The following is an 11,942-nucleotide window of genomic DNA, read 5'->3' on the forward strand; positions in this document are numbered from 1 at the left end:
ACGGATCCTAAGACTCAAAGACAAACGGATTATTACTTCATAACCATACGCAGTATAATAATTGGGTTTTCTCGGGGGGAGGGAAAATAAAAAAGAGATCTGAGGCATTGGCATTGCACCGAGTCAGAGAAATGGCGTTGGAGGAGTGGGGAAAGCTAGAGGGAAAAGTGGTGATGGTGACTGGAGCTTCCTCAGGCCTCGGTCTTGACTTCTGTCTCGATCTCGCTAAAGCTGGCTGCAAGATCATTGCTGCCGCTCGTCGCGTGGACAGACTCCAATCACTCTGTCATCAAATCAATCACCTCTCTTCCTCTACTTCTTCAAGCTCCCTACGAGCAGTGGCTGTGGAGCTCGATTTGTGCGCCGATGGTCCCACTATTGACAAGTCCATACAACAGGCTTGGGATGTGTTTGGCCACATCAATGCCTTGGTCAACAACGCCGGATTTAGAGGTTAGAAATTAAAAAAAAAAAAAAATCAAGTAAGCTACGCACTGGGTAATACTTGTTGTACATAAGGTGATACACTATTTTACGCATGCTCCAATTTTAAACTGAAACCATGATTTGACATCACAGCTTCCAAGTTCAAAAGGTTTCAGTTCAAATTACTTACTATTCTTTAAGGAAATTATAAGGTGGAATCTCTTGGGAGTGTCTCTAAGATGCAAGTTACGAGTTTTGAGCCCATTTACTTCTAGCTATTTGTTCTTTAAAAACCTTATACAGTACTTTTACATTTGACCACATTGTCTTGCTCAAAAAATGTAAATGTTGTGAATATTGTGGACAAAGTTATGTAAATGAATCCTTCTCAAAAAAAAAAAGTTATGTAAATGAATGATATCTATCCATGGACAAATGTGCTTTGATGACCATGGATCATGCACAATTGATTGTTTAAGACAGATATATTTTGAGTTTTCATTCTTGTATTGACAAGATCAGTTGTGTTTCTTGCCAATGTGCTTTAACTCAACTAGCATCAGATGTTAACTGGAAGGTGAAGTCGTGGGTTTAAGTTTAATGGGTATATCCGTATATGTAACTTACCAATTATTAAAAAAAAAAAAAAAAGAAATCAGTTGTGCTTCTTGGAATTTTATGTGTATTTTTAACATTTGCTTCTTCATCTTTATTTTAATTCTATGAGCATTTCAAAATGTTCAGGTACCTGGATGCCTAACTCTTATGCTGTGTACATTAGGTACTGTGAAATCACCATTAGAATTGTCTGAGGAGGAATGGAATCATGTTATCAAAACAAACTTAACAGGAACCTGGTTGGTGTCAAAATACATTGGCATACGCATGCGTGATGCAGAGCGGGGAGGATCAATCATAAACATATCTTCTATTGCTGGTCTCGACCGTGGGCAATTGCCTGGAGGTGCTGCCTATGCTGCTTCAAAGACAGGCCTAAACACCTTGACAAAGGTAATGTCAATTGCCATTCAACTCTTGCAAAATATAGGGGTGATACCATTGTCATGTTTTGTAATTGTTTGGAAACAAAATAGTAACTATAAGATGAAAAATCGCAGTATCTTCATAGACGAATGGACTACAGGGAAAAAATCCTCATGTTAAACAAAATCAACCATTTTAGGCAAGGTGCAGGGATTCCTTAATAGGGGGACGAAAGTGCTCTGTTTGGGTATCAAGGAAACAGGGGATGCATGTGGGGGCTCTTTCTAATGGGTCAGGGTCAAATGTATCCTCGTTGACCCAAAATGGTGTGGGCTCTTTTACTTGCTTCTCGGGCCCAAAAGTTTTGAATGGGTGAATCTCTGTGATGACAAGCCCAACACCCCTGGCCCACTCGGTGAAGCCTAAGTCATCTCTTTCACCAGACCGAACCTTTAAGTTATAAAATCAAAGGGGCTGAGCGACAGGGAGAGCCTACGTTGCTCGGTAGTCGCACCTGTTCTGTGGGCATCAGCTCCGATAGCCACACAGTGGCTGGGTTAGAGGCTGGGATCAATTCCGTAGGTGCCGAGGTGGAACCGATGGAGGATAATCAGAGCTGTCTTGATGGGTTTTGCTCCGACAGCACCGCGGTAGATAGGTTGGAGGTTGGGACCAGCTCCGATGGTCTTGTGGCGGTTCCGATGGTGACCGATTGTCTTTTTTCTGCTGGGTTTAACTCGAACGGCGCGAGTCAGTTGGGTTCAACTCTGATGCCTTCACGTTGGCTCTGGGCAAGTCCGATAAGGCAAGTTCGCAACTTTCAAGGGTATTTTCTTGGCAAATATCCTTAAAAGACTCTCGGTTGCGGGTTTGGTGGATTTTGGTGTCAATAGTGAGGATAAACTTGGAAGTGAGTGTAGAGTGCTCGTGATTCAAGGGGTGCATAACAAAGGTAACAGGTCAAGTGATATGTATGAGATTGGCCAGCCCAATTTAGCTTTGATGGAACCGAAGTCAGTTAGTGGCCCATCTGTTTTGGAGTCTCGACGGTGGAGGAAGTGGCTTTCCAGAATGTGGTCTTGGGTGAGGAGGAGAGGTTGGCTGATTGTAATCCGTTGGTTACTATTATCCCTCAGGGGCTGGGCCTTGTCGATGGAAGCGCATAACGATTCTGAGGTATTAGATTTGGGTGGTATATTGGATGTCTCTAATTGGGTGAAAAACAGAATCCCAGGTTTTAGTAAATGATAGGGCTTTCTGTGAAACATCATGAACAATTGTGTATTGCCTATCTTCAAAGACTAGAAAAGGAGATGGAGGTTATTAACCAGCAGCGGAAGAAAGCAGCTGCTAACCAGAAAGTGGCATCATCACTGGTAAAGGAAGAAGAGTTGAGGAATTTAATCTCAACGGTTAACTACGATGGAGATAGTGTGTTGGAAGTGTGGTAGAGATAGTTGTGGGGCCTTAAAAGTCTTTATGAAGCTGAAAATGGTTACATGGAATGTTAGAGGTTTGAATGACTCCAGAAACGTCTGGTAGTGAAAAACTTGTTACGTGAATGGAAGTGTGATGTTGTATGCCTTCAAGAACTAAGCTTGCTGGCATAGATAGGCAGCTGGTTTGCAGTATTTGGGGCTGTTTGTATGTGGATTGGGTGGCTTTAGATGCTGATCAGACGGCTGGTGGGGTCTTGATTTTGTGGGATAGGAGGGTTTTAGAAAAATTGGACGTTCTGGTGGGCTTGTTTTCGGTGTCGGTTCAGTGGAAAGGTGTGGAGGATGGTTTTATTTGGGCATGCTCAGGGGTGTATGGCCCAAATGATAACAACTTGAGGGGTGATTTATGGGATGAGTTGGGGGGTATTCAGCAGTATTGGAATGTTCCTTGGTGTTGTTTTGGGGATTTTAATATCGTTCGTTTTCCTAGTGAACGGAGGGGTGGGTCTAGGCTTACTCCAGCTATGGAAAATTTTTCTGAATTTATTGAAGATTTAAACTTGATAGATTTGCCGTTGGAGGGAGGGAGTTATACATGGTCTAGTGGTACTGACCAGCCATCCATGTCTAGGATCGATAGGGCTCTAGTGTCACATGACTGGGAGCATCATTTTCCGGATGTGACCCAACGATTCTACCACGACCGGTCTCAGATCATTTCCCAATTCTCTTGGAGGCGGGGGTATGGTGAAGGGAAAAAGTCCCTTCCGGTTTGAGAACATGTGGTTGAAGTCGGACGGATTTGTTGATAGAGTAGACTCATGGTGGAATCACCATTCTTTTTCGGGTACACCTAGTTATGTGTTTGCTAAAAAATTGAAAGCTTTGAAAGATGACATTATTCAGTGGAATCGCCAAGAGTTTGGCAATGTCTGGGCGCCGGAAGAAAGAATTATTGGGGGCCTTAGAGTTATTAGATGCTAAGGAAGGGGTTCTCGGACTCACTGAGACGGAGAGAAATGAGAAAAATGAAGTGAGATCACAGGTAGAGCATCTTATTTCTCTTGAGGAGATCTCCTGGAGACAAAAATCGAGGATGTTATGCATTAAGGAAGGAGATAATAATACTAAGTTCTTCCACAAGATGGCCAATTCTCATAGAAGGTTTAACCATCTGAATTTCTTAGAAGTGGATGGGGTGATTTATGAGGAAGAAGCAGCAGTGGCTGCTCAGGTAGCTCAATTCTATAAAACTCTGTATCAGGAGCCTGAGGAGTGGAGACCTTTTGTGGAAGGATTGGAGTTTGATCAAAAGGGGAGTTGGAGAGGGGCTGGTTGGAGAGGAGATTTGAGAAGGACGAGATTCTATCAGTGGTCAGAGATATGGAAGGGGATAAAGCTCCAGGTCCAGATGGCTTTTCTATGGCCTTTTTCCATCATTGTTGGAGAATAGTAGAAAGAGATGTTTTAGCAGTCTTTGATGAGTTCTATCAATACTGTAAGTTTGAAAAATCTCTTAATGCTACCTTTATAGCCTTGATTCCTAAGAAGAATGATGCCTCTAACATTCGCGATTTCAGACCTATCAGTTTGGTGGGGAGTTTATATAAAATCTTGGCCAAGGTTTTGGCAAATAGACTGAAAGTAGTGTTAGATCAGTTGATATCTGAATCTCAGAATAGTTTTGTGGGAGGTAGGCAGATCCTTGATTCAGTTCTCATTGCCAATGAGTGTGTTGATAGCAGAATGAAGAGTAAGATTCCGGGAGTGATTTGTAAGTTAGATATTGAGAAAGCTTATGACAATGTGAATTGGGAGGCTCTTCTAAAGTTGTTGAAGAAAATGGGTTTTGTGGGAGAAATGGTGTAGCTGGATTCGAACTTGTATCTCTACAGTGCAGTTTTCTGTGTTGGTTAATGGGACCCCAGCTGACTTCTTTGGTAGCTCTAGAGGTTTGAGACAAGGGGATCCGTTGTCTCCCTTATTATTTTTAGTTATGATGGAGGTGTTTAGTAGGATGGTGAAGAGAATGGAGGGGGCAGGTTTACTTAGTGCTTTTAGGGCTGATGGTAGGAGGGGCAGAGGGGAAAGTGTTTCACATTTGCTGTTTGCGGATGATACTATTTTATTTTGTGATGCAGAGATGGAGCAAGTTCTACATGTTCGATTGCTGTTACTTTGTTTTCAGGCTGTGACTGGCTTGAAGGTTAACGTAGCTAAAAGCGAAATGGTTCCTATAGGGGAGGTAAATAATGTGCATGCTTTGGCAGAGATTTTGGGTTGTAGGGTTGGGGCCTTGCCAATGACATATCTTGGTATGCCGTTGGGGCGTCCCATAAGTCCCCTCTATTTGGAACCCTATTTTGGAAAAAATCGAACGGAAGCTAGCTGGGTGGAAGAAGTTGTATCTGTCGAAAGGAGGAAGGATGACATTGCTTAAAAGCACTCTATCCAGCCTTCCCACTTATTTTTTATCTCTATTCACCATCCCTACACATGTGGCAAACAAAATTGAGAAGCTCCAAAGGGACTTCCTGTGGGGAGACCTAAGACTCATTTATTGGGTTGGGATAAGGTGTGTATGCCTATTGCTAATGGTGGCTTGGGTATTAGGAAATTGACTACTTTCAATAAAGCCTTGCTAGGAAAGTGGCTTTGGCGTTTTGGGACTGAGGAGAATAGGCTTTGGAGGAGGGTGATAGCTTTGAAATTTGGGGAAGAATGGGGGGGGGTGGACCTCTAAGTTGGGTAGGGGTGCTTATGGTTGTGGTTTGTGGAGAAGTATCCGGAAGGGCTGGGAAGTTTTCAAAAAAAATGTCCAGTTTAAGATTGGGGTGGGGGATAGAGTGAAATTTTGGACAGATAGGTGGTGTGGAGATCTTTCTCTCCAATTGGCTTTTCCTGTCTTGTACAATTTTGCTGCAAACAGAGAGGCTTCCATAGAATCATCTTTGATATGTCAAGGAGCAGGAGATGGGAGAACTTGGGATGTTCGTTTTAATCGAGGTCCTAATGATTGGGAGGCAGCTGTAGTGGTTGATTTCTTTCGATCCTTGGCAGCCAATTTACCTTTAGGGACTGATGGTGATCAGTTGAGATGGAAGTTGACTAAAAACGGGGATTTTACTATCCGCTCATACTATCATAAGTTACATGGCTCTTCTTCTATTGTTTTTCCATGGAAAAGTATTTGGAAGGTTAAGGCACCCCGGCGTGTTTCTTTCTTTGTTTGGACAGCCGCTTGGGATAGGATCCTCACAGGTGATAACTTGCAGCTTAGAGGCTTTGATTTTGTTGACTGGTGTATTATGTGTCGTTGCTGTGGTGAGACCGTGAATCATTTGTTGTTACATTGTGGAAAGGCTTATCGGCTATGGAGCTTTGTCTTTAGGACTTTTGGGATTTCATGGGTTCCCTCATGTACGGTGTCAGATTTTCTATTTAGTTGGTGGAATTGGTTGGGGAAGTGTTCATCTTTCATTTGGAACTTAGTTCCGTTGTGTTTGATGTGGTGTATTTGGAAGGAACGCAATCGGCGGACATTTGAGGATTTGGATAGATCTGAGGACCAAATGCTTGCGATCTTTTCTGGTTCTCTGTTTGATTGGGCTAGGGCTTGGGGACTCACATCTAGTGACTCTCTTCCTCTATTCCTTAGCTCTCTTTCTTTGTAATCTAAGTTGTTTTTTTTTTGACTTTTGTTATGCTGGTGCTAATTTGCNTTTTTTTTTTTTTTTTTTTTTTTGTACTTCTGTTTTGCTGGTGCTAATTTGCATCTAGCAGTTTTTGAATATATTTGTTCTTACCTATCAAAAAAAAAGTATTCGTGGGCTTTTTGTCATTGCAGAAAAGCCACATCTGTTACTTATGAACTATGATTCAAACTCACGCAAAATTCTAAGGTTTTGTTGGATGTATTAATGAGAAAGTTGGTTTCAGCCCCTATGTTCAAGCTATTTGTATGAGGCTTAAAATGTACTGATTGAAACACATGTTTCAAGTCCATTACATAGTGTTGGCCAATAATGCAGAATGAAATAATTTGTCTCCACTGCAATGTTTACATAATGATGAGCCAACCTCTAAAAATGGAGGACATAAACCCAAAATTTCAGTCCCTGCCCAAGAACTAGAGTCTAGAAATATTAGCCAAATGATCGATCGCAAATCAATGCAGAGCTGCAGTAGAGCAATGCCCATTTAAAGAGAAAGGCTACAGTACAGAAGATAGCTTTTCCAACAAAAGCTAGGTAATAATATTTAGCCCATTTAAAGACAAAAACATTGGGTGGGAATCTAGTATAGCAGTGCCTAGATGAAACAGAATATAATTTACTAGAGATCATAATTTCTTGCAAATCTTTGGTGTCTAATAAAATCTACGGAATATAAATGAGAAAATCAATAGGTACTCGTATAAAGCTTCTATTGTCTTCTTATCCATCTCTTTACCTCATAGATCCTTTTATTTTGATTCAAACCCCTTTGCTAAAGAAACTTCCCATTCTCGACGCCATTGTTCTCTCTGTAACATGTGAGAAAAAAATTCTTAAGATGGATCACCAACTACATAAATCAATGAATCAAGTATAGGCAAAGCTCATTTTAATATTCCAAAGTGCAAGGATAAGGCAACTAAGCAAAATTCAAATTAATATTCTCAATAATATATTTAGTATTATTGTCATATAAAAGTTATATTTGAAAATAACTGGTAGACGACTTCCAATTAGGCTAACTTTTTAACCTCAAGCTGACCAAAACCCACCTAAACCTGGCCTATTGTTTGTGTTATAGCTTATGGATTAGCTGGTGTGTATCAGTAGAGATACATGTAGTTTGTCAAAGACACAAAGCATAATGTTTATATAAAAGAATCCACTACATGCCTTCAACTTTCAACTGCATGTGTTTATCATAGCCACAAGTTGAAGCAGGACTTCAGGAAATTACCAAAATTATCCAAAGCTTTAGACCATAATAATAACCCTGTGTTGATACTCCCCCCGCACTGGAAGTGGATTTATAATTCCCCCCTCCCCCCTTTTCAAGTCAAATTGCCCTTTTTTAGGAATAAAACAAGTCAATATTCCTTTAGCAGACAGATGATAGGATGAAATCGTATTAGGAGAGGCGAGGACTCTGATATTAACCTGCCAGCTGAAGATAACTTAAATATAGGACATGGAAATGAGAATAGTTTAAGTGCATATTGTAGCCTCTTACTGAAAGAAACGTAGTTAGTTTATGAGCATTTTTGCTCTCAAGAGTTGCAAAATCAATCAACAAATAAGCCATGCTTTATTGGGAAGTTTCACATACATTCAGTGGATATTGATTGGCCAATGGAGAATATCCTCTTATTTCATCTTTTTCCTATTCCTATTTGACCATCCACCAACACATATCGCATCAAAGATTTTCTTTTCTTTTTAGTGGTCTTCAACTGCACAATCTTTTGAAATTTCAGTTCCATTTTACGATTAGGCTGTGTTTGTTTCGTGTAAAACGTTTTCCGGAAAATACATATTTTCCGGAAATGTTATTTTCCGGAAAAGGAAAATATGTTTAAGGTGTTTGGGTGAATTATGAAAATTGTTGTGGAAAATATTTTTATGTGTTTGGATGTATTCTAAAATGCTATTTTCCTGAAAATTTTTCATATCAACACAACAACAACAACAACAACTACAACAATAAATTCCGGCAACAAAAATTCCGGCAACAACACAACAACAACAACAACAACAACACCACCAAATTCCGGCAACAACAACGCAACAACCACAACACAACAACCACAGCAACAACAATCAGTTCCTCAAAAAAAAACAAAAACAACAATCAAACTTAAAAAAAAAAAAAAAACCGGAGAGATCGAGGAAGACGAAGATCGACGGCGCGGCGCGGCGCGACTCGCCGGTGCGAAGAGCGCCGGGTTCGAAGGAGTTCGACGATCGACGATCGACGGCGCGGTGCGATCGATTTTCCGGAACTGGATCGGCGCGGTGCGATGGGGACTGGGTTCGAGGGTTCATGGTCGCCGACGATGGTCTCTCGGCTTGGATCGGCGGTTCGTGGGTTCAAGGCCGCCGGCGATGGGCGCTGGGCGCTGGGCTTGGATCGACTCCGGCGTGGGGAGCACTTTTTCGGTCAAAGGGGAAATCAATTTCCGTTGACCCAATTTTCCCAAGCACCCAAACACAGCAATTTTCCGGAAATTGATTTCCGGAAGTGGTTTGAAGTTGAAACAAACACAGCCTAAATTGCTCGCTATTGGATTCTACGGAAAATGTGCATGTTAACAAACAACGTAAGTTTGGCCTAATAAAAGTTTTGCAAACGACTTCGAAATACTTGTATTTTCTTTTCTATGTTATACGTTTCTAATTCTTATTGATATTAAGGAAATTCTAAGACTTTTTTTCTTTTATGGGTAAATAGGGGGAGGAGGCTGGTGGGGTTTGAACCCCAGTGCCTAAGCACCCAAAGAAGTGCTGGAACCACTAGGGTATACCTCAAACCCCAAGGAAATTCTAAGAGTTTGACTTATATAATCTCTTTAGTTTTTATAATCTTGTAAAGATAATTTCAGATTAAAAGGGTGAGCCATGCCTAATTCATAGATCAGTCGAAACTTTAAGCACCTTTTTAGACATTTTCAAATGCCGTAAAGCTTTCTTCTAGCACATACAAATGTATCATTAACTCTATGCCATTGCTAACCTATTGGCAGTCGTATTTCTGCAGAAACAGTAAACCGCAATTGCTAATGTTTTCCCAATTTCTTTGCACCAAAACCTCAAACCTGTGCCACATGCCCCCAACCCCTAATGGTGGGAGAATTGGGTGCATATATCATGGGGATGCGTAATACCAGCTCCCTAATGGCACAAGGGTTTTATTAAAACATAAGGCCACAATACAATATTATAGAACATGTATGCTAAAATTAACCATGATTTTTTCTACAACATTATAACAAACCAGATTGGCAGTTGAATCAGGGGAAAGTTTTTTCCTGGGTTTGCCTTGTTGCATTGATTGTTGGGTAAATCAATTGTAAATTAAAATAGTCATGTCACACACAAGAAAATATGGTCATATACGATCAATAAAATACATTTTGTCAGCATTCTTGCATTTAATACTGTTCTCAATGTTAATAGAATTTTTTCATTTTTATAATTTAATGAAATAATGATGAGACATGGCATAATGCATGAATAACACTGGCAAGATGGATGATAGAAGTATCACCACTCAAACCAAAATTGTTTCATCTCTGTTCAAAAAACATAAAAGAAACAATAGGAGAACGCTAATTTTTGCAGGGAACAAATATAATCCAGTTGCAAATAGAGAATGATAAAAATGAACATACCCTTCTTTCCCAGTATGGAAGAAAGCACAAGAAATCATAGACAGGTGTAATGGTTGAAACCAGAGCGACATTGAGTCCAGTAAATACCAAAAGGGCAGTCATAGGTCGGGTTCTATGCGGCATGTTTGATTACTATCAAGAAATTTGCCCTGCAATCACAAGTTCATGATTGAGTTGTCTTCAAATTTACACACCGAAAAATGATAAAAGCGAGCACGCACACGCACACGCACACGCACAAACAGGTATTTGATCCCTAAAACCTAACAATGAGTTATATTCTAAGCAAACGCAGTTCATTTCTGAGAAGAATAAAACCAAAAATCACATTCAAGACTACACAATCATTTCATCTAACAAAGAACCACCCCTTGCCCCAACCGGCAGCTTACCCAGAATTGCACTCAGCCACATAGTACCATCAATTTGACCCCTAAAACCTAGCAATGAGCTATATTATAAGCAAAACCCAGTTCATTTTTGAGAAGCATAAGACCAAATATCACATTTAGGACCCTCACAATCATTTCATCAAATAGCTGGTATGCTTGAGAAAAGAACCCACTCCATACACCAACCGGCAGCTTATCAAGAATTTTATTCGGTCACATAGTACCATCAAGGCTCAAATTTGAGCACAAACACAAACACAAACACAAACCTTTCTTCAAACAAACAATTAGTAAAAAATAAAAACAAAGAAAACTCATAAGACTGCAAATTTTTCTTTTAAAGTTTAAACCCACACCCCAGATTGGACTATTACCTTGTATGATGAATTTTGAAGTTTGGGGCTAGATAGGTCTAGTGGGTATGGCTCTGTGTAACTCTGTGACTCCATAGTTGAAAAGCAATAGCTACGTGGTTGAAGACAAGGGTATTGTGTGGGAAAAAGAAAGTTTGCGAGTTGTCGTAAACTTAAGTGTCTAGATTAAGGGCAACAAAGAGAAGGAAAAAAAATTTGGACCATTTCTCGATTTATGCGTGTCATCCTTGCGCAGGGGCCATGCTAATCTTCTCTGTATCGTTCCAATTTTATCGGATGTCCCCGAAGGGACACTAGTCACTTGCTGCATGTTGTATATAAATGCTATCATTTTACTGTTTCTTTGCGATGTGGGACTCCGGCACTGACCCCTTCTAAAGTTAAATTCAGGTGCTATGCCCAGGCCCAAACTTACTAATCCACCTTCTCATCCTTGTGGGCTTTCTTTGGAGACATAGTTATCAAGCACAATTATTTATTTATTTTTTGTTTAATAATGAAACATATGATTTCTTTTTTGAATTCAATACCAAAAAAATAAGAAGATTATATAATATCATCTCTGTAAAATAGAGTAAAAGAAAAATAATAGATGAGTAATCTTAAAAGTATAATGGATGCATGAATTTATTATGTAAATATTCAATATAAAAATCTTCGAATTTAAATACAATTTACTACCTTTGTTCATGCTAACTATGCCAGACTTAAGAACTAAATATATGAAATTAAAATGTAAAATATGGCGAGGCTTTCCTCTTATGAACAAGAGGAATACAAGATGGGCCACGAGACTAACATATGTCTTAAAACTATTGGAATGAAGTCACACTCTACAAATATGGTATCATGCAAATATATGATTAATTTCAGAAAAAAAAATATTGATTTAATTTCTTTAAAAAAAAACATCTTCTTTTAAGAGAACCTTAAAGGAAAAAAA

At 39.8% G+C, this 11,942-nt stretch overlaps 2 protein-coding genes, 1 long non-coding RNA gene and 1 other non-coding gene across 4 annotated transcripts; 2 read left to right on the forward strand and 2 right to left on the reverse strand.

Annotated features, from left to right (window-relative positions):
- Window positions 1-34: 34 nt before the first annotated feature.
- LOC112015413 (uncharacterized) lies at window positions 35-1,590 on the forward strand. The gene is made up of 2 exons (XM_065766481.1): window positions 35-453; window positions 1,208-1,590. The coding sequence occupies exons 1-2, from the start codon at window positions 132-134 to the stop codon at window positions 1,588-1,590; spliced, it is 705 nt and encodes a 234-aa protein (XP_065622553.1). The 5' UTR covers window positions 35-131.
- Window positions 1,591-3,741: 2,151 nt separating this feature from the next.
- LOC136064575 (uncharacterized) lies at window positions 3,742-4,718 on the forward strand. Its single transcript, XM_065766482.1, has 2 exons — window positions 3,742-4,183; window positions 4,384-4,718. Exons 1-2 carry the CDS (start codon window positions 3,742-3,744, stop codon window positions 4,716-4,718), a joined length of 777 nt encoding a protein of 258 aa, XP_065622554.1.
- A 2,290-nt stretch (window positions 4,719-7,008) lies between these two features.
- LOC112029550 (uncharacterized) lies at window positions 7,009-11,310 on the reverse strand. The gene is made up of 3 exons (XR_010626200.1): window positions 11,000-11,310; window positions 10,234-10,382; window positions 7,009-7,374 (listed from the first exon to the last, which is right to left on the reverse strand). It is a non-coding gene; the product is annotated as an uncharacterized LOC112029550 (long non-coding RNA).
- LOC112029559 (U6 spliceosomal RNA) lies at window positions 11,189-11,291 on the reverse strand. Its single transcript, XR_002884754.2, has one exon. It is a non-coding gene; the product is annotated as a U6 spliceosomal RNA (small nuclear RNA).
- Window positions 11,311-11,942: the final 632 nt, after the last annotated feature.

This window comes from Quercus suber, unplaced genomic scaffold, assembly GCF_002906115.3.
Source record: "Quercus suber isolate HL8 unplaced genomic scaffold, Cork oak 2.0 scaffold_709, whole genome shotgun sequence".
Lineage (NCBI taxonomy): Eukaryota > Viridiplantae > Streptophyta > Magnoliopsida > Fagales > Fagaceae > Quercus > Quercus suber.

Bases quoted from the DNA above. Each gene is read 5' to 3' on its own strand.
- LOC136064575 (XM_065766482.1), top strand. From the start codon at position 3,742: ATGACATTATTCAGTGGAATCGCCAAGAGTTTGGCAATGTCTGGGCGC. The intron at 4,184-4,383 runs GTTGGAGAGGAG...CTACCTTTATAG, and splicing joins GGGGAGTTGGAGAGGGGCTG to CCTTGATTCCTAAGAAGAAT.
- LOC112015413 (XM_065766481.1), top strand. From the start codon at position 132: ATGGCGTTGGAGGAGTGGGGAAAGCTAGAGGGAAAAGTGGTGATGGTG. The intron at 454-1,207 runs GTTAGAAATTAA...TGTGTACATTAG, and splicing joins CAACAACGCCGGATTTAGAG to GTACTGTGAAATCACCATTA.